Source organism: Populus trichocarpa, chromosome 2, assembly GCF_000002775.5.
Source record: "Populus trichocarpa isolate Nisqually-1 chromosome 2, P.trichocarpa_v4.1, whole genome shotgun sequence".
In the NCBI taxonomy this organism is placed as follows: Eukaryota; Viridiplantae; Streptophyta; class Magnoliopsida; order Malpighiales; family Salicaceae; genus Populus; species Populus trichocarpa.
The window spans coordinates 23,396,628-23,422,160 of NC_037286.2; the positions used below are offsets into that span (position 1 = coordinate 23,396,628).

The window sequence follows — 25,533 nt, forward strand, 5'->3', positions numbered from 1 at the left end:
ATAAAACATAATTTGTCCTAATTTTCAAACTGTATTAAAAACCTAAAAAAATAATTACAAAACAACACATATCTTTCAGAATTATTTATTTTTATGTTTCAAAAATATTTTAAAAAAAATTATATATTTTTTTTTATTTTAAATTAATGGTTTTAGATAATTTTAATATATTGATATTAAAAATAATTTTTAAAAATAAAAAAATTAATAATTTTTTAAATAAAAAAAAACAATAATTCCTGCATTTCCAAAACATCCGTAAGTCACATCACCTAACTGCCAGCCCACAAATTGCGCGTGTGCCTGATCTGTTTTTCTTCACCGTTCACACGACAACCTGGTCGACCCATATCCAGTCAACCGGCGCCGTAATTGCGTTCCAAACCTGAAAGCCCATCAATTACCGAACTGTTCCCCAACCCGAGGCTAACTCCAAACCTATAAAAATAAAAATATCGCATGGGACCAAGTAAGCTGGCTGGAATCTTCTTATATTTTAATAACAAGCTTCTTTCTCTCTGTTTGCCCGGTTCAGTCCTCTACTTCTTCTATATTCGTATAAGTCCCTGTATTTTTAATTATACCTATTATACTCTTAAACAATATCTAATTTTCCAATAGACTTTTCTCAAGTTTTTTCTATCCATATTAATATAATTGTATTTTTAATATTTTCTTGAGACATACAAGAATATAATTTTATTTTTTCACAAAAATATTGAATTTTTTATATTTTTAAAACTCAATGGCCGAGTAATTTTGAAATTTTTATTTCTAAAATATTTTGAGATTTTTTTATATAATATTTAAGGGAAATCTTGAAATAAAAGTATAATTTTGTCAATTAGATAAAAAAACAATTGTCTAAATAATAAAGACGAGATATTCACTAAATTATACAAGTACAAATTCAAGTTAATTGGCCAATTAGTTTTGAAACTTTTTATTTTTTAAAATATTTTGAGAAATTTTTATATAATATCTTAAGGGCAATTTTGAAACTTTTTGTTTTTTAAATAAGGGTATAATAGATATAATTAAAAATACAAGTAAATGTTAGATACTCAATAAATTATATAAGGACAAATTCAAGTTATTGACTGATTAATTTTTAAAAAACTTTTATATAATACTTTAAGGGTAATTTTAGAATAAAAATATAATTTTATCAATAAAAAATTTATTAAATAAGGACATAATAGATACAATTATATATATATATATATATATATATATATATATATATATATCACTAAATTATATAAATAAGGACAAACCCAGGTTAATTGGATGAGTAATTTTAAAATCTTTATTTTTTAAAATATAATATTTCAAGGGAAGTTTTGGAATAAAATTATAATTTTGTCAATTTAGATTAAAAAAATTGATTAAATAAGGACATAATATATACAATTAAAAATATAGGGATATACTAGATACTCACCAAATAATATAAGGACAAATTCCGGCAAACTACCATCTAAGTTTATAATGCAGAGAATTTCACTAGAGCAAGCCGGTCTCCTTCAGTTGCACTCAAAAAAGAAAATCCAGGCACCGATTTTTTCTCTCTAGTGATTGAGGTTTTTTTGTTTTTGGTTAATTTTGCTTTGAATTTAAGGATTTTCGTGCAGAGATCTTGTGAGATGGTTCTTGTAGCTGTTCAAATTTTGAGCTCAAGGAAGTGTGGATTAGGTCTGTTTGGTTGCTAGCAAAATTCGGTGCAGAATCTCCAGGTTCTTCTCTATGTGTCTTGCTAGGTTTTGTGTTTGCGTAGTCTTTAGGTTAATCTAATTTTTCTGTTTTAGGAAATTAAGGCAAGGAATATGTGTCGAGCTTCGTTTTTTCCTGTAACAAGTTGTGATGCATTGAATTTTAAGCAACGATTCTATTCTTGCAGAAAGGAGTAGTGATCGGTTGTTTTATTGAAGAGACATGGCGCAGCAGAGTAATTGGGAAGCAGATAAGATGTATGTGATGGTTTATAAGTATTTATTTTCTAGCATTTGTTTTTTATTTTTTTGCTGATATCTGTTATTTTGTTGGTATAGGCTTGATGTATATATTCATGATTATTTGCTGAAGAGAAAATTGCATAATTCTGCGAAAGCTTTTATGGCGGAAGGGAAGGTTGCCACTGATCCAGTAGGTAATGTTGTTTAGCTAATTAATTGCAGTAATTTTAACAAATTGTTGATACTTTATATACCCTCAAAGAACAATATGCTGTTTTGTTGTTGACTGATTCTTATTTTATTTTTAAAATGCAAAAATTGCACCGCGCGGTATGTGCTATGGCTGTTGTATTTGCGTAATTTATCTTGCTCTGCCGTTTGTTTGAACTTCTTGTAACTTGAAGTAGACTGAGCGGTATGCTTAAGCAGAGGTTGTACAAGGTATTTGAGTGTTTTTTTTTGTAGCAATTGATGCACCTGGAGGATTTCTGTTTGAATGGTGGTCTGTCTTCTGGGATATTTTTATAGCAAGGACCAATGAAAAACATTCTGACGCTGCTGCGGCATATATAGAGGTGCCTTCATGTTGTTCAAGTTAGAGTAATTTGAATGGTTTTTTTTGAAGGGTGGGGAAGATATAACAACTAACCTGAATATAACTTTCCATCAAAAACAGGCACAACAAAGTAAGACAAGGGAGCAACAACAGATGCAATTGCAACTCATGCAGCGTCACAATGCTCAGATGCAGCGAAGGGATCCTAGTCATCCAGCTCTTTCTAGTTCTCTAAATGCTATGAACCCTGAAGGGATGATGGGGCAGCCATCAGCCAGTGTATTGGCTATGAAAATGTATGAAGAACGTATGAAACACCCTCACTCTATGGACTCTGAGACATCACCAGCTCTAATTGATGCCAATAGGCTGTCCCTGCTTAAATCACCAACTGTTCAACAAGGGTAAATGTCCTTCTATTTTTAAATGCGAATTTCATCTCTAATTTTACAATCACTCGACAATATTCAGGTGGGTAATGGATTTCTCTTGTCCTTGCTGATTCAGCCAGCTAGCACAGGGTAATTCTGGGAACATGTCGGCTTTGCAGCAAATCCAGGCTCGAACTCCACTGATAACTGTAATTGCTTGGACTTGACCCTTCACTTACATTTTTGCTACTCAAATTTCTTGTTCCTTTCAAGTATTTCCATTCCACCATGCATTACCTGTTAACATGTTGAATTTTCAGGACATCAAAAGTGAGATTAATTTGGGCCCAACTCAGAAAAGTTTGCCTATGGATCCCTCATCCATCTATGGACAAGCAATTTTGCAATCAAAGTCTGGTCTAGGTGGAGCAGGTAATTTCAAGAAGAGATTTTCATATAAAACTTTTGTCCTTGATATTGCAAGTACAATTCACGTTTGCAGTCATGTTTTTTTCTTTTGCCAATTATCTTTCATCTCATCATATTGTAAGCTTCTGGGGCATGGTGGAGTGAACTTAAGACCTATATGGCTAGAAATTGAAGATGCTTCACAACATGCCTAATTTGAAATGTCTCAGGATCTCTAGAAACATTGGATGTAGAAGTTAAATGTTTAATTTATTTGTTTTAATACATGAAATATCATACCTTCCTTCAGGTGTGCAAGCTTGGTAAAACTCTTATTGTGTGTCCCCTTGGGGCCTAGATTGAATAATGCTTACCAGTTTGACAAATAGATGGGAGCGGACCACACCTACTGTGCTATCATAGCACCCCACCCAAAAAAAAAATTAAAGAAAGAAAGAAAAAAAAGATGTCCTGAAATACATGTTGAATAAGTTATGTGCTCTGATAAAGGTCATTCAAAACTTTAGATGAAATAACTATTGAGCAAACTGGAAAGATTGCTATTGCATTACTTAAAATGGATTACCTTTACTTCCTTTACTCAGGACTAAATCAAGGTGTTACTGGTCTTCCTCCATTGAAGGGCTGGCCACTAACTGTAAGTTTTGTTTTGTTTTCCTGTGCTGGATATTCAATTCATCCTTTTATTTGTGTATGTATTTCTGGGTCCTGGAACTTATAGCACACCAAATTCTACAGGGAATCGAGCATTTACGGCCAAGTTTGGGTGGACAAATGCAGAAGCCTAATCTGCAGACTCAAAATCAGTTTCTTTTGGCTTCACAACAACAGCAGGTCTTGGCACAGGCTCAAGCACAAAGCAACCTTGGAAATTCAGCTAACTATGGAGACTTGGATCCACGAAGGCTAAGTCAGTTGCCTAGAAGTAGCTTGAATGCAAAAGATGGCCAATCCACAAGAAATGATGGGTCTATATGTTCTCCAGTTCAATCAAGTTCACCAAAGGTTTAAATGTCTTCTAAGATGAGGAGACTGCCCAACAAAAATAATCCTTCTCCTGATGTTAAATATATCAAATAAAACTCAGCCATTGAATGTTTATCCTGCTTTATTTCAGAAGATGATGCTTTTGAAACTTATGAAAACATGGTTTTGATATTCTAAGGTCTCAAAAGGAGAGGTCTCTCTCTGATTTCTCTCTCTCTCTCTTTGGGTGCTTTGGAAAGGAGTTTGCACAATATCTGGACTCTTTCCTAATTGAAGTTCATGAAAGTAACATCACCACTGTTTGACTGTGGAACTGTATGCAAAAAATGTGTTGCTATGGATATTTTTTGTATAATCATGCCAGCATAGTGAGTCTGAGTCTTACAAAGATGTCCTTTTGAATTTCCGCTCCATTTAAATGTATCCTAAAATATTTTATATAACTGTAATCGACCCTCACAACCCTTTTTCCTAACAACAGTGATTCAAGACTCATTAATCTCCTGTCAGTTCTAAATACCTTCCTATTGTCTCTTGTCCTAACAACAGTGATTCAAGACTCGCTAATCTTCTGTCATTTCTAAATACCTTACCATTGTGTATTTGCTGGTGTTCTGACAGATGAAGATGACCCAGATGCAGCACCCTTCGTCTCAACAGCAGGACCAATTGCAGCAGCAGCAGCAGGTTGTAGTTGTTCAGAATTAGTTACAAAGCTCCCTGTATCATCAAATTTATAACTATAAGTGCTATTTATAACTGTACAATACCTCCTTCAATTATATGCTTTTCTAACCATTGAAGCTTGTATTATCTTATTTATAGTCTAACTGCTGGCTGCAGACTAACAGGAAAAGGAAGCAACACTCCTCTTCTGGACCTGCTAACAGCACCTGTACAGGAAATACAGCGGGTCCATCACCCAACTCTCCTCCATCAACTCATACCCCTGGTGATGGAATGCGAACAACCAGTAGTTTTCAGCATGCTAAAAGTGTGCCAAAAAGCTTGATGATGTATGGTCCAGAAGGGACTGGAAGTCTTGCATCATCTTCCAATATAATGGTATATATTTTTACATTTCACAGCTAATAATTAGGGAAATATGCAGCAGACGCGTATTCGGCATTGGTATCTTCATTATGAGCTCAAAGTTTCTACTATTTTAACAATGGATGAGATGCCTCATAGTCGTGTAGTGTATCAACATTATATACTGGTAGGTTTACAATGGTGGCAATGTGGGCACCTACCAAAATTAAGGGTAGGCTTACACATAAGAGAAGATTTTTTTTTTTTGGGTGAAAAGGAAGGATTACAAGAGAAGATCGCCCCCCAAAGTTTTTTTCCAAGAAAATTCACAACGGCCCTTAATAGTCCTAGGACTTTCCCCTTTTTTCTTGTCATGGATCCCTCCTTGTCATATGTCCTAAAGAATAGCTTTGTTTAGAATAATTATTTATGAAATAATCATTTAAATGGAATATTTTGTGTTTTTCAATTCAGTTTTGAAATGATAACTTTGTTTAAATCCAGTAATACATATTAGAGTAACACTATTTTGTGTAAAAATGCCTATTGAAATAGTGTTTAATTTTTGCACCCCTTAACCAATAACCCTAGCTCCGCCCTGCCCACACTGCCCCTGTCAATACCCTAACAAAGTAATGGAAGTAAAAGTCTAAATTTGGAAGTCTATCCCAATTAACATGCCTTGTCCTTGCTGTACTCTACTCCGAATTTGTTGTCCACAAACTCCTTGAAATGCGACTGGGGTTAACCAATTTATGAAACTAGCCTTAGTACATTCGATGGGAGCCATAATTAACCATTAATTAGGTGTATTGTCTCATGATAAAAAAGAAAAAAGGAGATCACCATAATGGTAAGCAAAAATATATCTAAATATGACTACTACCATAGTAAGTTAAATTTTTAAATCATGGAATTATTAACTGAAACATAAAAAATTAGCTTTAATCATTACTTGAGAGATAGCTGCTTTTTTTCCCAGTAAATGATGTCTTCAATTTTTTTTCCTTGTTATTTCTTTCTTTTATGTTTTCTTAGTAAATAGGAGGACAAATACCATTCGCATGCTTTCATTGTAAAAGCATGTCCACTCTCAACTCTCAAGTGTGTGTGTGTGTGTGAGAGAGAGAGAGAGAGAGAGAAATTTTATCTAAACCCAATTTTATTTAGTTAAAATTAATAGAAATAAGGAATTATCTGATATTATAAGTAATTTTGATATTTAGTTCAGAATATATTTATAAAAGTATAATTTTTCACAAGGAATAATTAAATAGTAATCTGTGTGAAAGAAAAGTTAATGATTTTTGTGAATTTCTTTATGTTATTTTCATTAATGTGAAATACTTATCGATTTTTGTGACATTATTTTCCTTTACATGAAATCACTGTATTGAATTTGACTCCCCTGAAAATAAATTCTGGATCAAAATAGCACTGTTAGATTTAGTTTCCAGTCAACGTAGTTGTTAAGAAACAGTACCCTTCAGTAATGTACACCACCATGAATCTCAGGAGTTGTATAAACTAAAATGTGACGATGCATTTGAGGAAGTCATTTCTTGGTGCAGGAAGACATGGATCGTTTTGGAGATATTGCTGCTCTAGATGATAGTATGGAACAGTTTCTTGCACCCGATGGAGATGGAAGGGACTTGTATGGAACAGTAAAGCAAAGTCTCAGTGAGAACCAAAAGGAGTCTTCTAAAGGTCAGCTGCTTATGGACATCTTTACGTCTTTCCTGAGTTGAGAATGACTGGTTTCTTATTTCATTGTTGGCCACTTTCTTCATGTCAGGTTTTACTTTTGGTGAGGTTGGCTGCATACGGACAAGAAATAGCAAGGTCACTTGCTGTCATTTTTCTTCAGATGGAAAGTTGCTGGCCAGTGCTGGACATGACAAGAAGGTATGGTGCATGTTACTGTTAATAATAAATCCATATTTGAGAAAGCTGTTTACTGGATGATGTTCTATCCCATTAGCATAAATATGGACGTCTTTTCTTTATATTACCCAAAATAATGAATACTGAGATATGCTTACTTTGTGTTGCGCGTATCAGGTTGTCCTGTGGAACATGGATAACCTGCAAACAGAGAACACCACTGAAGAGCATAAATCAGTCATCACAGATGTTCGTTTCAGGCCAAATTCGTCTCAGTTGGCTACATCTTCAGTTGATAAATCTGTGCGATTATGGGATGCAAACAATGTGAGTATCTTTTCCTCTTCTTGTGATTGGGATGTGCATCAAAGTCTGTAAGGTGCGGGGTGCAGCAATAATCTTTGTATTTCTGTGGTTTCCATGTCTTGTTGTTTAAGCAATCTTAAAATATATCTTATTGTTGAAAATGGTTTATTCATTTGAGTTTTGGTTGCAGCCGAGCTATTGTTTGCATGAGTATACAGGGCATAGTTCACCTATCATGTCTCTAGACTTCCACCCCAAGAAAACTGATCTTTTCTGTTTTAGTGACTATGACAACGAGATTCGTTATTGGAACATCAATCCATTCACAAGTGTTCGTGTCTCTAAGGTTCACTATATTTTTTAATATTCTTGTCTAAGTATTTCTTTCTTTCATTGTTAAGCTGCACTTGATTCTCTTTCAGTATAACCTTCCTACTAATGATTGAAAACAAATAAAAAAAACTTTCACTTAGGGAGGGAATGCACAAGTGAGATTTCAACCTAGAGATGGACATCTACTAGCTGCAGCATCAGAAAAAGTGGTGACCATCTTTGATGTCGAAACTGATAGGCAGATTCACTCATTCCAGGTATCGCACATAAAGAAATATGCTGTAGTTGGTAATTTAAATGTCCACGCATTATTTTTTCAAAAATAATTTCATTATTCAAGTACATAATTATCCACTCCTATTATTTCCAGGGGCATTCTGAAATGGTAAACTACATATGCTGGGATTCAACTGGAGATATTTTGGCTTCGGTTAGTCAGAACTTGGTGAAGATTTGGTCGATGGCCTCAGGGGATTGCATTCAAGAGCTCAGCTCCAATGGGAACCAGTTTCATTCTTGTGTTTTCCATCCAAGTTACTCCACTCTCTTGGTTATCGGAGGAATCTCAGTAAGTCGCATTCCTTTATAGAATCATACTACAGACAATAATGGATGAACCTTTCTGATGACTGGCTGTTGATTTTATTGTAGATATCACCTGTCATTCCATGGTTAAGACATTGGTTCATGGTAGTAGTGATGTTAGTACAGAAATAGATGGTGACAATTCTTGTTGATATTTCTGCTTCACACCAGCGAGGCTAATTTCAGGCCTTTTCTAAATGTTTCAGGAATGAGCCTGTAGTCCTTCCTCCTAACATTATATCTGAAACCAGTCCAGTGCTGAATTTCTTTATAGCTAGGGTTTTCCTTGTACATGATATCAAACTCTATTTTTTCCAGCATCAGTATCTTTGCTACAATATCAATTACATTCCAAGCATAGCAATGAATTCAGCTTATCTTGTTCCTATCTTTGCCGGATTTCTTGACATACTGCAATTGTTTTTTCAAATGTGGCTGCAGTCGCTGGAGCTATGGAACATGGCCGAGAATAAGAGCATGACAATCCCGGGGCATGAGAACATAATCGCAGCCCTGGCGCAGTCACCTGTCACTGGGATGGTTGCTTCTGCAAGCCATGACAGCACTGTCAAGTTATGGAAATAAATCCAGAATCTGGCCGTATGGTGATCAGTTGGTGCTGCTCTCACTTACATGTAGATCCTAAAGCTAGCAGTCACATGGTGGTTAGATCACTTGTATAATTTTCTTCTTTTCAACTTCTACACAGCATATAAGTGTTGCTTATAGGATGGTTTTTTTCATCGTTAAAAGTAATAGAGCACGAAGCAAGTAATTAAGCTAGTAAACCTAAGAAAATAGTTCTAGGAAAAAAAAATCTCGAGAAATGTTTTATTCATAGCTTAATGAATACATAAATAGGTAGCGTCTGATTATAAATGAAGGTTTTCGAGTTTTGTCAGCCAGGAATAACAAAAAAAAAAGGCAAGTTGCTAGAAGCAAAATAATATACGTAAAGTGTTTATTTATTATTATTTTTTATCTTAAGATAGCGGTTCGTTATTATACCAGTAAGAGAAGATTTCTAGGTTTTCTCAGCCAAATATAAAATGCAAGTTGCTAGAAGCAAAATATTATACGTAAAGTATTTATTTATTATTATTATTATTTTTTATTAAAATTCATGGTTCTGCACTGTCGTGTTTGTCGTATATTATTATGGTATATAGTGTTTTTAAAATATATTAAAATATTTTTTATTTTTTTAATATTATCACATTAAAATAACTAAAATATCTTTAAAATATTAATTTAATACTTTTTATATAAAAAATATTTTAAAAAGCATGTTAGATTATAAAAACAAACACTACCGAAGACCATACATAACAGGAACGATAGATAGTACAGTTATCGTGGGAGATGAGAGCGGTAGTTTCTAGAAATTCTGACATGTTAAGAGGTTGACAAACATAAACATAGATTATAACACTAGATTATTTCACGTCTTATGTCGCGGGTAAGATTAATTTTAGTATTGTCCGCGTATCTTTTAGCCAAAAAAAAAAAACAAAAGTTATATAGGAATGACAACATATTAAATCTAGGAATAACTTATTAAATATGTTATGAGACTTTGATAATTTTATAAAAAATAAATAAAAAAATTATTAAATTTAATGTTTAATTAATTTAATATTAAATGATGAAATTAAAAATAAAATTTAATTTAAAAAATTAATAGGTTAATTTGGGTTAACTTGTTAAACATGAATCATGGATAATGATAATCTTATAAAAAGCAACTCAAAATAAATTATGAAACTTAATTTTCAATCAACTTAATATTAAATGGTGAAATTAAACAAAAAAAACACAAAAAAACCACCTGAGTCAACCGATCAAACTTATGACCCGAGTCATGAGACTAAGAAAATCTTATTGAATGCAAACCGAAACAAATTATAAAGTTTAATTTCCAATCAACATAATATTGAATGATGAAACTAAAAACAATCAACTAAAAAAAAGACAAAAACAAAACTGAGTCAACTAGCCTAACTCGCGACATGTATAATAAGACCGTAATAATCACATAGAAAAAAAAACAATTATAAATCTCAAATTCCAATCAATCTATTTTTTAAGAATTAAATTGAAAAAAAATGATTGAGTGGACTCGAGTTAACCTGCAAAACCCGAGTCAAAAGACCAAAATAACTCGATAGAAAGCGAACCGAAAAAAATTATAAAGTTCAATTTACAATCAATCCAATATTGAAAGATGAAATTAAAAAAAATAAAAAAAATTCTGAGTCAACATAGTTAACCTGCAAAACTCGTGACATAGATCATGAGATTATAATAACTATTTAGAAAGTAATTGAAACATATTATGAAGCTCTGTACCCCGTAAACTTAATGTTAGATGATAAAAAAAATTTAAAAATAAGTTAAAGTTTTTTGAAAAAAATCCTAACAAATTTTAAGTGCTAAAGTGGAAAGGTATTTCTCTGTTTATTATTATAATAGTAAAAAGCCAAGTATTTTTTTTAGCATGTGTTATTTTTTAAAATTTATATTAATTTTGTGATATTCTTTTAATAAAATATTTTAATATATATTTAACTCTTAACTTTTTAATTTAGTTTTTAATTAATATTAACAAAAAAAATTTATATTTATTATTACATGTAATTTTTAATTTAATTAATTAAATAAATAAATTATATTTTTGTTCACATTAAAGATTTTTTCATGTCAAAAATATATTGGGAACCATGCCCATTCATATTTTGACATTAAAAAAGCTTTTGATCCTATCAACGACAAAGCAAGGATTAACGGGAAAATTTTATGGTATATATAAAATAATTCGTGATATTTTATTAATTATTTAATATAATTAACTTTAAAGAAAAATATATATAAATAAAAATTATTAAAAGTAATAAGAATATTTTTATCTTCTATTTTTTATATTTATTTATTAAAAAAAATAGATCTCATAGAATAATTAATAAAATATTACTAATTAATCTCTAAGCAGAATAAAATTTAAATAATTAATTAATTAGATTTTAAAATTAATTGTTAAAATTTTACTTATAAATGAAAAATGTTAGCAGTGCCTAAGTTTTTTTGTTCAGTTTTTTTATTTATTTAACCCATAGCAGACAATTGTATATTTAATTCAACTTTATATAATATTACATGCTAATGAAGGTATAGTTGCAGGTGGATCGACCAACCACGCGCGAGTTCAAAATGGGTAAAGTAAAATAAAATAAAATAAAAATTAATGCACGTGTATTGTAATGTAAAAGCCACGTAGACAAGCCATGGCCATCCATCCATTCGGGCAGTGCAGCACAGAGCCACCCCGAATATCTTTGTCCTCGGCTGGTGCGTGTAGTAGATCCCAAACCGAAAGAAATGGGAAAAGGTAAAGTGATTGACGACGCCGTCATGAATTTCGCAGTGACCGGGAAAGATCATCACTTCCTCGTCGATGCTGATCTTGAGGAGGAATTCTCCGATTCCTTCCGTTGTTCCGTCTGCCTGTAAGCTCTCTCTCTCTCTCTCTCTCTCTCGGATCTGGTTTTGTATAATCTGTGCTTACTGATACTGTCATGAGTTCTTCGCTGTACACATGGATAATAATAATTTATCTATTAGCCGTTTTCAATCCTTTTAAAACAAAATTTTCTTGCTGAATATATGGCAAGTATTCAAGAATTTCTTCAGCTATTGTTAGTGTTAGTTGTTTGTTTATAGAGTGATTAAGAAACAATTCTAATTTACTATTGGTTTGGTCTCAGGGATCTTCTATACAAACCCATTGTGCTCTGTAAGGCATTAATTGTTTTTAGCAAATATGTTATTATTTTGATTATTAAAATATGATCTAATTCTCTGTTTTTTTTTTATTGTTTCATTGCAGCTTGCGGCCACATTTCCTGTTTCTGGTGTGTTCACAAATCTATGAGTGGTCTGAGGGAGTCTAATTGTCCAATTTGCAGGCATCCATATAATCACTTTCCAACCATTTGTCAGATGCTGCACTTCTTGCTCTTCAAGTTGTATCCTATGGTGTATACGAGGAGGGAAGAGCAAACTCTAGGTCAGCATCTCCTTGTTTTTGGAGTGTTTTTTTTTTCACCTGCAAACTTTTTAAATTGCTTGGTGTGATAATGGAACGTAGAAACACGAGCTGAGAAAGACTCCTGCTCCTCTCGCGCTTTATTATTACCCTGACGAGATCAAGGTCTGATATTTGTTAGATTTTTGCCTTGTGATTGTACATTTTACAAATGTCATGGAAGGAGTCTGGAGCAATTCCATGCTAAAACAAAATCTATTGAAGAACAAGGACATATGTTGAAGATGCCAGCTTTGTTAATTGGCTGGTATAGTTAAAGTGCTATTGAACAGTAATTCATGAAATTACCTGAGCTTTGTTTTTGTCTGAAGCATAGGATTCATTTGTGCATTTTTTTTAAAACTTCTTGTTAAATGGGCACTTGTTCTTAATTGTCGTCCGAAGGGGCAGCGTTGATAAGCAGAACCTGTGAAGTGATTTTTTACTAATATGAGAAATAGGATGGTCAATTTTTTTATTTTTGTTTATTTTTTTATTTTGAGAATTTAGTTTGGCAGAAATGATACACACTTTTCCAGTGAAAAATACTCCAGAAAGACACTTGGGTGAAACCATTATATTGTTTTGCTTGTAACCTTGCTTAAATCATTTTAATTAAACTATAGGTAAATATCTTCAGTGATATGAGAACCATCTTCTCCCACACACAGAATGACAGAACGCCAAAGCTACTTTTTTTTTTGTCATCAATCAATGAAGTTTTGTGCTATTTTATAAAGATTCAAGATTTCCTTTCCTTTTTGCTTTTTAACTGTTTACAATATAGGTGCATCCAATCACCACCCACATTATGTATCACTTAACTGATAATGCATTTAATGTTCAGAAGTTTTGTTAGGCTTGTTTTGAATCTAGTCTTATTATCATACTCTGGCCTGCAAAGCTCTCAGGTGCATAGTGGTAGTTAGGTTATTTTACTAATGGTATTAAAATGTCCATTTTAATCATGTAGTGTTCGTAAATTCTATTTTTTTTACATTTCTTACTTTTCATGTTTTTTCAGAGGAAGAGATGGAAATGGGCTTCTTCTCACCACAATTTGGCTATAAAGAATGCAACAGTGATCTAAAACATCATCATCCAAGGGATCGAAAGCATGCACTAGACAGTTGCTTCTTCAGGAATGGGGAATTTTGTGGAAGTACACAACAAATAGAGTCTGTTAAGTCTGTTTCCATGATTCAAGCTCCCACTATGTCTATTCCAAACAAAGTTTGTGATGAAAATTGCTGCATGATCAAACCTGACAGTGTTGAAGAAAACAATTTGCCTGAAGATAAGTCGAACAGAAATTGCAAGCAGGTTTCAATTGCTGATGTACAATGCAGCACATGCAAACAGCTTCTTTTTCATCCAGTGGTTCTTAATTGTGGCCATGGTATCCTTTTTCACTTCAACTTTAGACAGACTACTGATAGTAGGCTGTACCATTGCCTATCTACCTGGAAAGTTTTTTCATGACTGATCCTTTTTTTCTCTTACATTGTTTCAGTGTATTGTGAAACTTGCATTGGTCCAGTGAATGAGATGCTTACATGCCAAGTTTGTCAGAGTTTGCATCCAAGGGGTTTTCCAAAAGTGTGTTTGGAGTTTGATCATTTTCTAGAGGAATACTTCCCTACAGAATATGCCATGAGAATAGAAGCTGTTCAGGCCAAACAAGTGCCTGTCAAGTTTCAGCACCCAATCACTTGTATGTCTCACTGTTTGATCCCTTCCTTCCCCAACCATGCTAACTGCTCAATTTACAACTCTGATAATATGCCCTTATCTTCTGTTCATATTTGGATTAGATGTCTCATTGTTCGACTAGTTAGGTTGTTAAAATTCATGTAGGGAAGCCTCGTACATATTTTATTTAAACCTAATCAAGTCAAGGAAAATCAATGATGAAGTCATCAGTTCAAGAAAAGTGCATAAACAGGAAGGGGGCAGTGTTGTCAATGTTGTTTCTTTCTGGCCGGCCAATACCATCTCAATTTAAATCTCATCCATCTTGGATTTCTTGGTTAGATACCAGCCTGGCTATACTGGTTAGTACCATTTCATTCCACATTTTTGCATGGACGTTTTGGACTTTTCCAAGTTAAAACACCAAACCTCTAATTTTCTAACAATCCCTAATTTTTGGGTTTTTCTCAGTTAAAACAACCAATCCCTGATTTCCTTGGGAATCCCCACAAGATCAAGATCATTGCTTTTATCTGAAATGTAAATTATAAATTAGTCCTTTTATTTTTCATAAATTGGATTAAATAGTCCTAGTTTGAAAAATAATTAATTAACCCTTTGTCTAGCTTTGACCATTTTTATATTTTTTTTGTTCCAAATAATTTTTTTTCTCATCATTTTGTATTATTATTTCTTTTTTATATATCTTTTTTTCTATTTCTTAAAAAAAATTGAAAAAAAAATAAATGAAGTGGGCGAAAAGGATTACAAATAGATTTAAAAACATAGGGACTGGTCAATTAGTTTTAAAACTAGGGGAACTATTCAATTAATTTTGCAAAACTGTAGACTCATTTATAATTTTCTCCTGTGTAAATGACATATGATTTAATATTCTCCTTGTATTATTAGTTTTTTTTTTATTTTGAGATATTGTCTCTTTGTTTCTATTGGACTAATTTAGTTTTTTAAGTTAATTTTCTTTTGGACATTTAGTATGCAGTAATGATTTTAATCTTCTAATTTATTCTTTGATGTTTGAGATTTTGTTTTATGGGAATTTAACTTTGGATATTTGGGCTTTAATTTGTTTCCCTTAGAATACAACTTTCAATATTGTTTTTTCCATTAGGACCATGGAACAAAACGCTGAGATGTCAGGTATAGAAAAATTTCCAACCAATAACAAATCCAGAACAGTATTGACAACATTGGGAGGGTGGGACAGTGCATTCCCTTTAGATAATGTACCTTCGTGGGAAGGTGTTTGACCTTATTTCTTTTGTTTTAGATTTCTATCTAAAATATAAGGCTAATCTGTACTAACACCCCCTAAACTTTAGGTAGTTTTGATTGACTCCTAAATTATTTTTTTATTTGAACCCCTAAACTATAACATGTTTTCTTTTACGCCCGTTACGCCATTTCCTTCCATTTTTCTGTTAAATAACATCTGAGTTGCTCTTTTTTTTCTTATAAACATCAAAATGTCATAAAGAATTGGTAAAAAAAAATAAAAATCCAGCTCGACCAATATTATGATAAAGACAACGTTTACAATATTTCTTGCATCACAAATGTCTTTTTATAGTTTGAGATACCACTAGTTACCATTAAACCATCCACTTCCAGGTTCTACTAAGGCTAGTGAAAAGAGTTTTCAATCATCCTCAGCAACCACAAGAGAGAATTTATCATGGCGGGCTGACCCACACTCAAAGGTTCATGTTGGAGTTGGTTGCGATTCTTGTGGGGTAATTTCTATTCCTTTATTCCTTCCCTTTGGATTGATTTCTTCTCTTCACTATTATGACAAATCATTACCAAGATGTCTCACAACTTGGTTGTTTCATGATTTTTGGTTGAATTGTGTCTTTGCAACAAGTAGAATAACGGGTTACCCATGTTGACATTTGGTTTAGACATTGTGATGCTTGCCTTCCATTTTCTTTTGTTTGAAATGTGCAAAAGGTGGGGTTGCACAGTCTGAACCAGTACATGATAGTGATACAAGTTGTGTTTATGTTGGATGTCAGATAATATTGGCAGGATTGGCATGTCTTTGCAGTTCTTTCATTCTCGCACCCCGATTCATATCACTTGATGTGAACTATATGCTAAACCTCTTTGTTTTGTGAAGTTAATATTAGTATAGTGGGTGAGATTGTATGGAACCCTCCTGAACTATTGGTTGGAAGTGTCATTAGCCCGCAAACAAAAGATTTTGAGCCTTCAGTCCCTGAACAAATTGTTTGGTTTAATTTATTCCACTGTAAATCAATCAAGATTTCCATCCAAATAAAAAAAAAATACTTGCAGTGCAGTCACATATGTAATAGTGGACCCATAAAAAAAAATTTATTTTTATTTTTCCACTCGTCTCTCCCTCCTTGTATCACTCCCTAATGCAACCCATCTGCAAAAAGCTTTCTATCCTTATTTTCTATTTCTCCTCAATCAACCAAGTCACCTACCTCTACTATGCTAATTACCACTAGCCAAAACCCAGTACAAGAAACAGTTACTTATCCGCCAATTACCACTAACCACCACCACACCATCAGCAACCTCTACTATGTTACCAGCCACCAGCCAACAACCTCTGCCACACCATTAGACAACAACAACCTCCACCATGTATCATCAATAATAACTAGCTTGAGACAAAAACGCTGCCACCAGCAACTCTAGCTACCACTGCTTTCAAAAGCTTCTCTTACTTCATCCACCATTGAAGTTTTGGTGGTGTTCTTTTGTAGGTTTCTGATGGTACAAGGGATTTGGAATGGGGGTTTGAGAATTTGAGACTAGGCTATCTCTGAGTAGAATTAGGAAATGTTTCTGATTTTTTTTTTGTTCTATTCATGTTAGGTTGCGCCAAGTTTAGTCCCTATTCATGAGCAAAGTGTAATTTCACATTCACTTTGCTTTGAAGCGGGTTTAATGTTTCCATGATTAGGGTTCTCACGTGCTTGCCCTATTCATCAGCACCTTCTGCAAATCTCTTTATTTCTCAACATCTCTCTCTCAATACATCTGGTATTATTAAAAATATGTTTGTTTTGCAGAAAATATTCCAAGTTCAGAAAATATTTTGTAGGAGAATACTTTCCTTCATTTTTTCAGTGTGAAACAAACGTATGAAAAATATTTTCTAGTCAATCCCTGAAAAGCACCAATTTGGAGGAAAATATTTTAACCTTAGGAAGGACGGACAAATACTTTTCTCAGTACTATTAACTCATGATATTTGACCACCCCCACCCCTTGTCACAACCACCACATTTTATTATTGTTCCTTCATAACCCCAGCATCACCACCATCATCTTATTACTAGTATATTACCACCATAGCCCTCTACTACTGTAAGAACCACCACCACCATCATTAATGTCACCACCTTATTATTATTGAAGTAACCATTATTACTAGTATATTACCACCATAGCCCTCTACTACCATAACAACCACCACCACCACCATTAATGTCACCACCTTATTATTATTATTGAAGTAATCATCATTTTATTACTAATTGTCATCATCATCACTAAAACCACCAGTGGCACCATTCGTAGTATTAGTATCACAAATATTATGTTCATAATTATCACCACCGCCATTATCTTTATCACAAACATGTCAATTTTTCTCATCTTATTATCATCATTAAAAATTTAAGAAAGGAAATAACTTATTTTATAGTAAAATATTTTTCTTGATACATCTAAACAGTGAAAAATAACTTATTTTTCAAGAAAATGTTTTCCATTTTTCTACAACACAGACGAACCCTAAGTTCTGAATATTCCTTTTTGGTTTCAATGTTTCAATTTTTGAAGAGTTTGCAAGCATGCTCTTCCTCTATATCGATCTTCTCTATGCAACTTGGTTTGTTTGCCCTTTTTTTTTTTTTTCCTTTTTGAAGGATTTTTATTTTGGTCTTGAAAGGTTTGAAAATATTGGATGAATTTGGATCGTCACTGTAGAATTTTGTTCAAAAGCTAACAAGGCAAGAATTGATGGTAGTTTAGTTTTTCCTATTATTATTATTATTATTATTATTCAAACTCTTTTATTAACAATCTTCTTATTTTTAATAATGACAAGACATGACTTGTGTGAAAATTCTGAATCCTCATGGACAGAACCCTAAGAAAACTAACGGTTGGACTAAATCAAATCAAACAATTTGCTTATAGGCTAGGACACTCTGACCAATAATTGGGTGTTCCCCTCCCCTCCTCTTTGCAAGATTGTCTCTGTTTCTTTCTAGTCCAAACCTTCAAGTGCCTCTAGGTGGACGTGTTGTGTCCCTTGATTATTTGTTTCAAATTTAGTTACAATTTGAGATCTTTCGAGGACGGGACACTCCAGATATTGGTTTTGCCTGTTGAAAATTGAAAAAATTGAAAACAAGTAGAAGGTGGGGTATGTGAATTTATAAACAGTTTGATTTGAACTTTGAAACTCAATAATACTTCATGAAATCTATGCTGTCCAGGTATATCCAATAGTTGGGGATAGATACAAGTGCAAAGATTGTGTTGAGGAAATAGGTTTTGATCTTTGTGGAGACTGCTACAATACTTGCTCCAAGCGACCTGGACGGTTCAATCAGCAGCATACCTCGGAACACAAGTTTGAGCTTGTAAAGTCAAATATTATTCATAATATAATGTTGAGGTTGGTGACTGGACAGTTGGATAGTGCTTCTGCTTTTGCCAACCACGATGATGCTTCAGGAATTTCTGAAAATGAATCCCCTGCTCCCATTTTGTCTGGCGATGCTCAAGACAGTAGCAGGAACAGTTTGGCTAGTGCTGTGACCCACCCTGATAGTGCAGAGGATGAAAACGAGACCCAAACAACCAGGTAAAATGTTTTACCTTGAGCATATCTTGCTTGATTTGGTGGGATTATCTATGTATGAGTTGCCTCAGATCAAACCCCCTCAAAAGCGAGAGAAAATAAAAGAAAGGAGAGGAAAAAAGCTCCCATTGCTCGGTGCAATGCATTTCTAGTCTATTTCCTTGCGAATCACAAAGATCTGATGGAGTTTTGTTCTCACTGCACTTGTGATAATTCACTTTATATCAGAACCATCTCCCAATTTTAACTGCCATTGGCGGTTGTATATCATGTATCATAGTGTAAAAATCGTCTGCTTGTGCAAGAGTTGTGAATCAGCAGTGCTCGCATCTACTTGCTTTCCTTGATAAACACACTGTATATTGCTGCTCTTTTGTATAATAAATTTATATAAGCAGTGCTGGCTGTTGTTTTTGTGAATGGAAAATGAGAATCATGTGCCAAGGGGCTCTAAAACCCTGTCCCTAGAGAAAGTAGGTGGGCTTTGCTTTTATGCAAGGTGATTTTTCCTTAAATAAAATAATCAACTTTTTCATCAAAAATAATTACTGTACATATTATTTTTTTAGGTGGAAGCTAGTAAAATCATATTCTACTTTTAAAAAATTAATCAATTAAATAATATTTATATTTTTACCAGACATTCATTTAGCAGTCTTAATTACTTTGTGATAATTTTTGGATGTTCGGATATTATTGATTTCCTGCTGATGTTGTAAAATATCCACGAGTAATTAAGATTTGATTCATTAGAGCAGAGGGTTGTGAAATTCATTCAAAGTTAGTAGGAAAACATTACCGAGATTAAGACAAGAGAGGAGGCAACATAAGCCGATCGAGGACTGCCGAGACAAGACAGAACAGAACAGAACAGGATAGTTGTCTAATTAATAGCATCCCATGTACGTTTAAATTAAGGGGATTTATATTAATTCAGATAAAATAAAAAGGAGGTCTAACGAAGGGAACCATCAGCCACGAAATCGTTAACATAATAAGATTGTAACTTTCCATTACTGGGCTATCTTTTCACTATAAAAAAGCATGTTTGAATCATCATCGCTAGACACAAGAAAATCATAGTTCTGTACAAACTTGGGGGGAGAGTGCCAGCTCTGATAGACTTTGGTTGAAATGGCTTTCAAGCTCTCAATTTCTCTTGCTCTTCTTGCAATTCTTGTACTGGTGGTGGGTTCCGAAGCTGGTGGAATAGCGGTTTACTGGGGTCAGAACGGCAATGAGGGCACCTTGGCGGAGACTTGTGCCACCGGAAACTACGACTACGTAATCCTAGCGTTCCTCCCGACTTTTGGAAATGGTCAGACTCCGATGATTAATCTCGCTGGTCATTGCGATCCATACAGCAATGGCTGCACAAAATTAAGCCCGGACATAAAATCATGTCAAGTCAAAGGCATCAAGGTGATGCTCTCTATTGGAGGAGGAGCTGGGAGCTACTACCTCACCTCAAAGGAGGATGCAAAGCAAGTGGCGAACTACCTTTGGAATAACTTCCTGGGAGGAAATTCTTCGTCTCGCCCACTCGGCCCAGCTGTTCTTGATGGAATTGACTTCGATATTGAAGGAGGGACAGACCAGCACTGGGATGATCTTGCCAGGTTCCTTTCAGCTTATAGCAAGCAAGGTAAAAAGGTGCACCTAACTGCAGCTCCTCAGTGCCCATTTCCTGATGCTTGGGTAGGAAATGCACTGCAGACAGGTCTCTTTGACTACGTCTGGGTTCAATTCTACAACAATCCTCCTTGCCAATTCTCCGGGGATATTGCCAATCTTGAAGATGCATGGAAGCAATGGATTTCAAGCATCCCAGCTCAAAAAATCTTCCTGGGATTGCCTGCTGCTCCTGATGCAGCTGGAAGTGGCTTCGTTCCTGTAGCTGACCTTACTTCCAAAGTGCTTCCAGCAATCAAGGGCTCTGCAAAATATGGTGGTGTTATGCTGTGGTCCAAGTACTATGATGATCAAACTGGCTATAGTAAATCAATCAAGAGCCGCGTCTGAAAAAACAATAGTTGATCTCTTCACATATATGTCTAATACCAGTTATATATCTGCATAAATTGCCTCTCATGTAGAGGCAGATTTCATGTTTTTGTTACATGTTGTCGACTCGTATTTTGTCTGATCTCCTTTCCCTTTTTCAGATTTTATTTTATCTCTCTTTTAAGAAATGGAAACTCAACAAGCAAAGCAAACCAGTCAGAACATATGTCAGTCATGGCACCATCACCCAGCAATCTCATTCAAGAGAGAACAATTGCAGCTCCTAAGGCCTCTAGAAGGGTCATTAAAAATAGGTCCTGCCTACGTTTATCACCCACTTCACGTCCAATATAGAATTCCAAGTTAATTATTAATATAAAAAATAAATATGTTAATGTTATAGATGCATTTTAAAAGATTGTGAATTTTTTTAATTCATAAACAAAAATATTTTATTTATGTTGCGATCATGATTTCAATTCAATTTCTAATGTGAAAAAAAATAATTATACTAAAAAAATATATAAACTGATAAATAAATAAAAATTATTAACAAGAAAAAGTTTATTTTTCATTGTAGAAATTAAAAATAATTGCACTTACAATAATTATCCTTTTTATTTTCAACACTCTTATTCATTTTATCTTAGCGGCTAAATTTTATTGCTAATAAAAAATGATTTCTATTTTTATAAAAAAAAAATACTCCATACAAATACAATTAATCCATATAAAATATAAAAATAAATTCAATACAAATCAAACTATACTTTCAAAGTATCACCCAACTAAACAAAATGTAAAAATATTTAAATAGAAACAATTAATAAAAAAAAGCCAAAAATAATATATTAAAAAAAAAACCAGGTATTGATGGACCAAGCCCCCATACCCAGCCTTAGTGAAAAACCTAGGCGCGCGTCTTAGTCGCTAGAATTGAAGTTTGTTTTCTGGATCCAAAAATCCAAAATTCAGTTCATTTTTACCCAAAAACATTTTAAAAACACCTTATAAACATTAAAAAATCACTTAACAATCTCAAAACACCTTGAAATCACTTTAAAAAATAAAAATCAACTTCATCAAAATAACTCAAATGGACCGATCTATTTTTTCCACCATGTTTAGAAATGAAATAATCTCTATTGAACTCCTTTCCAAAAGAAAAATCCATTAACACAAAAATCCCCTGTTTCATAGCTGGAACTTGACCAACCGATAACTTCCTTTTTCATTCATTGTTTTTCAATGAATTCCTCTGTTCTTTCTCAACTCCATGGACTAAAATATGAACGAAATAAATTTTTAAGCCAAAACTTTGAAGCCAGCCATATATTTTCTCCATGTTTTAAATTGCAATCATCTGTTTTTTAATTTTGTCTTCCTTATATAATTTAAAATTTTATCTCATAGAATTATACAATAAAAGGATTAAATAAAAAATTTATAAGGAAAAATTAAAAAAAAAATTGTGAAAAGCGATTTTTAAATAACAACGAACAATTCAATATTTTTATCTTTTACATGTACAGAATAAGAATTATATTAATTTTACAAGCAAAATTTAAGATATTTTAGTAAATAAAACTTTCACATCCAAATATATTTGAAAGAATTTTCATGCATTTACGTTGGAGATAGAGCTTAGAACATTCATAAATAGAACTAATTAAATCCATCCACTTAATATATTGGATGCCCTTTAGCAATTTTTTATTTGACAGGTTTAGGGTGTTTGAGAGTGTATTAATAGTTATATTTAAAATAATATTTTTTTTATTTTAAAAAAAATATTTTTAATTTTAACCTATTAAAACGATATAAAAATATATAATTTAAACAAAAATAATATATTTTAAAATAAATATAATTTCCAAACACAAATGAGCGGCAGATTTGTTGGGAGTAGAGAGCAAGCAGCAGAGTCATAATTGGTAAAGTTTTTCACACGTTGGCCATATGTACGGCTCTTCATGGTCCTCGGGAAATTAACTCCCAGGTTTAAGAAAAAATATTTTTTATATATATAAAAAAATCACTGGCCAATAAATTCTTTTTTCCGACTACAACAACGTAGAAAATATTTTAGAAAAATAATAGAGTTGTTGTCCTCGAGAGCGTAATTTGTATACTTTTTTAAGGTCATTTTCTAATAATGTAACATTAAAAGCAACAAATAATTCAACAAATTGTACTGTTTTTTATGACGTAACCTATTGAAAATATAAAAAACAAATTCACAAATATTAAATGGGCTGTGATAAATAGTATTTGGAATTATAGGAGCAGTGATTTTTTAAAAATATTTTAAAATAATAATTTTTTATTTTTTAAAATTTATTTTTAATATTAGCATATGAAAACTATCTAAAATTATAAAAAAAAAACATTTTTAAACATAAAAACAATTATAATTTACTAAAAATTCTCTTAATGGGTGATTTTAAAAAAACTAAAAACAAGGGGAGCTGGCAGTGAGATTTGTGTAACTGTAAACTACTACTATGGTACTGTGCTGCTATGTATTTATTGAGCCAGAAAAAAAACTATTACTATATTACGTTATATAGTACTCTTTTTTTGCGTGTGGTAATTTGGAGGTGGGTTTTAGTCTTAGAGTAGGGTATCCCTAGCCCTAGGGTTAGGGTTTTCTTGAGATTCCCTTGAGAGTTTGAAAAGTTCGGAAAAATGACAACGATGGGAATCCAATGCTAATTGCCTACAGCTTCATGGGGTGCTGTGCTCTGTGCACCACTTGCATTTCGTCTTCAGCGGAGTTTTCAGCCCGGTTGTAGGATTTTCCCCTCTTCTTTCCCTGCCTCACTGTGGGATGTGAATATCCGGATTAGTTTACACATATTTTTATTAATTTTTTAAAATATTGAAATTAATAACCAAGTGAATATGTAGTGGCTCTAAGATTTATATTACTCAAACTGGAAAGCAAACTCAGGGCCTCCCTGTATTCTTCATCGAGAGGGTGATTACAGTTGATTTTTTTATTATTTTAATGTGTTGATATTAAAAATTATTTTTAAAAAATATATTATTTTTATGTATTTCTAAATGAAAAACACTTTAAAAAATAACTATAACCACACTCTCAGATAATATTTAGATAGATAAATTAAAACCTAATCCTCTTTGTCTTAGCTTTTTTAATCTATTTTTTATGCTTTTAAACTTGTTTTTTTTATTAAAATATAGGTTGGAAAGCTAAGATAAATGGGCACAGTTAACATGGATTAGTTTCATCTATAAGTTACTAAACAATTAAATAACATGTTAATTTTTAGTTATTCATAATAATTTTTTTATAATAATCCAAATCCAAGCAATGTTAAATATTATGAAAATATGTTAGATAAAACTCTAAAAACACACATAAATTATTGAATAATGTATTAAATTATGGATTTGTGGGAGGTTTAATGAAAAATTATGGATTATGTATTAAATTTTAAAATGGGAAGCATGATTATAAAATTCAAACCTGGGTTAGCTAGAGTAAAAAATTAATTTGAATTAATCTAAATTTTTTAAAAAAAATCAAAACATCATTGTTTTTTCTTAAAAAAATCATTAATATCACAGTAGAGCTCATCGGACGGTGAACATGTGTCTGGCTACACCTCTGCCGCGTGGAAATTAAAATACGAAAAGGAGAGTTTTGGCGGGAAGAAAAGATTCCTTCTGGATACATTTTTTTTTTTTTTTGAAAAAAAAAGAAGGAGAAGAAGGAGAAATGTTTTAATTATTTTCTCACTCCAAATAGTCAAAAGTTGCTCAACAAACTGTGGTACTACGATGATTAAAACAAATTAAAAAGAACATAGTTTATCCTACCTGATCTAGTGGGCTAGCTAGCCCATCGATTCGTGGAGTTGTATTGAAATTTCTTTTGAGTAAAAAGAAAATATTTAGATATTGATGAAGTGTTTTTTTCAAAAATAAAAATGGTTTTATCTATGAATTCAGTGATATTTAAATCTAATATAGAGATGTAAAAATATTTAATTTATCTTGGTTAATTTGATTTGACCTGTGATATTTGTAGGGATAAATTTTTTTTAAAAAAAAGAAAAGGCTTAATATGAAATTATAACAACATTGAAAGATAAAATCAGTGAAAAATAATATTTAATTAAATAATAGAGTGAACTTGAGTTAATCAAGCAAACATGTAACAAAAGTTATGCACGTCACTAGATTCAATAATTTTTTTTATCTCAAATATTATTTTTCATTTAATTACACGACTATAAAGTGCATGATTTTTTGTGTGTGAAACGATACATTATTTTACAAGTTAAAAAACCTTGATAGACACGTGGGGTCAGGATATCAAAGATAAGTCATTGATAACAACAAGAGTAATTGTATTCTTTTAGGTTCGAGTCAAATTTTAAAAAAAAATAGATAATTAATAATAAAATATGAAA

The 25,533-nt window shown here is 32.6% G+C and overlaps 3 protein-coding genes across 6 annotated transcripts; all 3 read left to right on the plus strand.

Moving 5' to 3' along the window:
• The first annotated feature begins 1,493 nt into the window (after window positions 1-1,493).
• On the plus strand, window positions 1,494-9,229 carry LOC7471138 (transcriptional corepressor LEUNIG_HOMOLOG). 4 transcript variants are annotated; one of them, XM_052450485.1, is made up of 19 exons: window positions 1,494-1,554; window positions 1,635-1,736; window positions 1,901-1,970; window positions 2,052-2,149; window positions 2,421-2,530; window positions 2,632-2,915; window positions 3,019-3,091; window positions 3,203-3,314; window positions 3,896-3,948; window positions 4,050-4,316; window positions 4,920-4,985; window positions 5,142-5,363; window positions 6,902-7,040; window positions 7,129-7,238; window positions 7,395-7,544; window positions 7,714-7,869; window positions 7,997-8,113; window positions 8,227-8,424; window positions 8,883-9,229. In XM_052450485.1, the coding sequence occupies exons 3-19, from the start codon at window positions 1,936-1,938 to the stop codon at window positions 9,024-9,026; spliced, it is 2,334 nt and encodes a 777-aa protein (XP_052306445.1). In that variant the 5' UTR covers window positions 1,494-1,554; window positions 1,635-1,736; window positions 1,901-1,935; the 3' UTR covers window positions 9,027-9,229. The 4 variants fall into 4 exon arrangements, with proteins under 4 accessions (XP_052306445.1, XP_052306446.1, XP_002301780.1 ...); XM_052450486.1 differs by lacking the exon at window positions 8,883-9,229 and adding an exon at window positions 8,508-8,799 and having other exon boundaries at window positions 1,516-1,736; XM_002301744.3 differs by having other exon boundaries at window positions 1,518-1,736.
• A 2,492-nt stretch (window positions 9,230-11,721) lies between these two features.
• Window positions 11,722-19,514, plus strand: LOC7488562 (E3 ubiquitin-protein ligase PRT1). The gene is made up of 7 exons (XM_024595363.2): window positions 11,722-11,944; window positions 12,203-12,231; window positions 12,325-12,504; window positions 13,547-13,921; window positions 14,036-14,236; window positions 15,847-15,968; window positions 18,720-19,514. The coding sequence occupies exons 1-7, from the start codon at window positions 11,817-11,819 to the stop codon at window positions 19,092-19,094; spliced, it is 1,410 nt and encodes a 469-aa protein (XP_024451131.1). The 5' UTR covers window positions 11,722-11,816; the 3' UTR covers window positions 19,095-19,514.
• A 111-nt stretch (window positions 19,515-19,625) lies between these two features.
• Window positions 19,626-21,258, plus strand: LOC7488628 (hevamine-A). Its single transcript, XM_002301746.3, has one exon. The coding sequence runs from the start codon at window positions 20,222-20,224 to the stop codon at window positions 21,107-21,109; it is 888 nt and encodes a 295-aa protein (XP_002301782.1). The 5' UTR covers window positions 19,626-20,221; the 3' UTR covers window positions 21,110-21,258.
• The last annotated feature ends 4,275 nt before the right edge of the window (window positions 21,259-25,533 follow it).

What these genes read in the sequence shown, in the direction of transcription:
- LOC7488562 (XM_024595363.2), top strand. Translation starts at nt 11,817, where the DNA reads ATGGGAAAAGGTAAAGTGATTGACGACGCCGTCATGAATTTCGCAGTG. An exon ending in GAGGGAAGAGCAAACTCTAG is followed by an intron (nt 12,505 to 13,546) that starts GTCAGCATCTCC and finishes ATGTTTTTTCAG; the next exon opens with AGGAAGAGATGGAAATGGGC. An exon ending in GTTTCAGCACCCAATCACTT is followed by an intron (nt 14,237 to 15,846) that starts GTATGTCTCACT and finishes ATCCACTTCCAG; the next exon opens with GTTCTACTAAGGCTAGTGAA.
- LOC7488628 (XM_002301746.3), top strand. Translation starts at nt 20,222, where the DNA reads ATGGCTTTCAAGCTCTCAATTTCTCTTGCTCTTCTTGCAATTCTTGTA.
- LOC7471138 (XM_052450485.1), top strand. Translation starts at nt 1,936, where the DNA reads ATGGCGCAGCAGAGTAATTGGGAAGCAGATAAGAT. An exon ending in CATCATCTTCCAATATAATG is followed by an intron (nt 5,364 to 6,901) that starts GTATATATTTTT and finishes TTCTTGGTGCAG; the next exon opens with GAAGACATGGATCGTTTTGG. An exon ending in GGCAGATTCACTCATTCCAG is followed by an intron (nt 8,114 to 8,226) that starts GTATCGCACATA and finishes TATTATTTCCAG; the next exon opens with GGGCATTCTGAAATGGTAAA.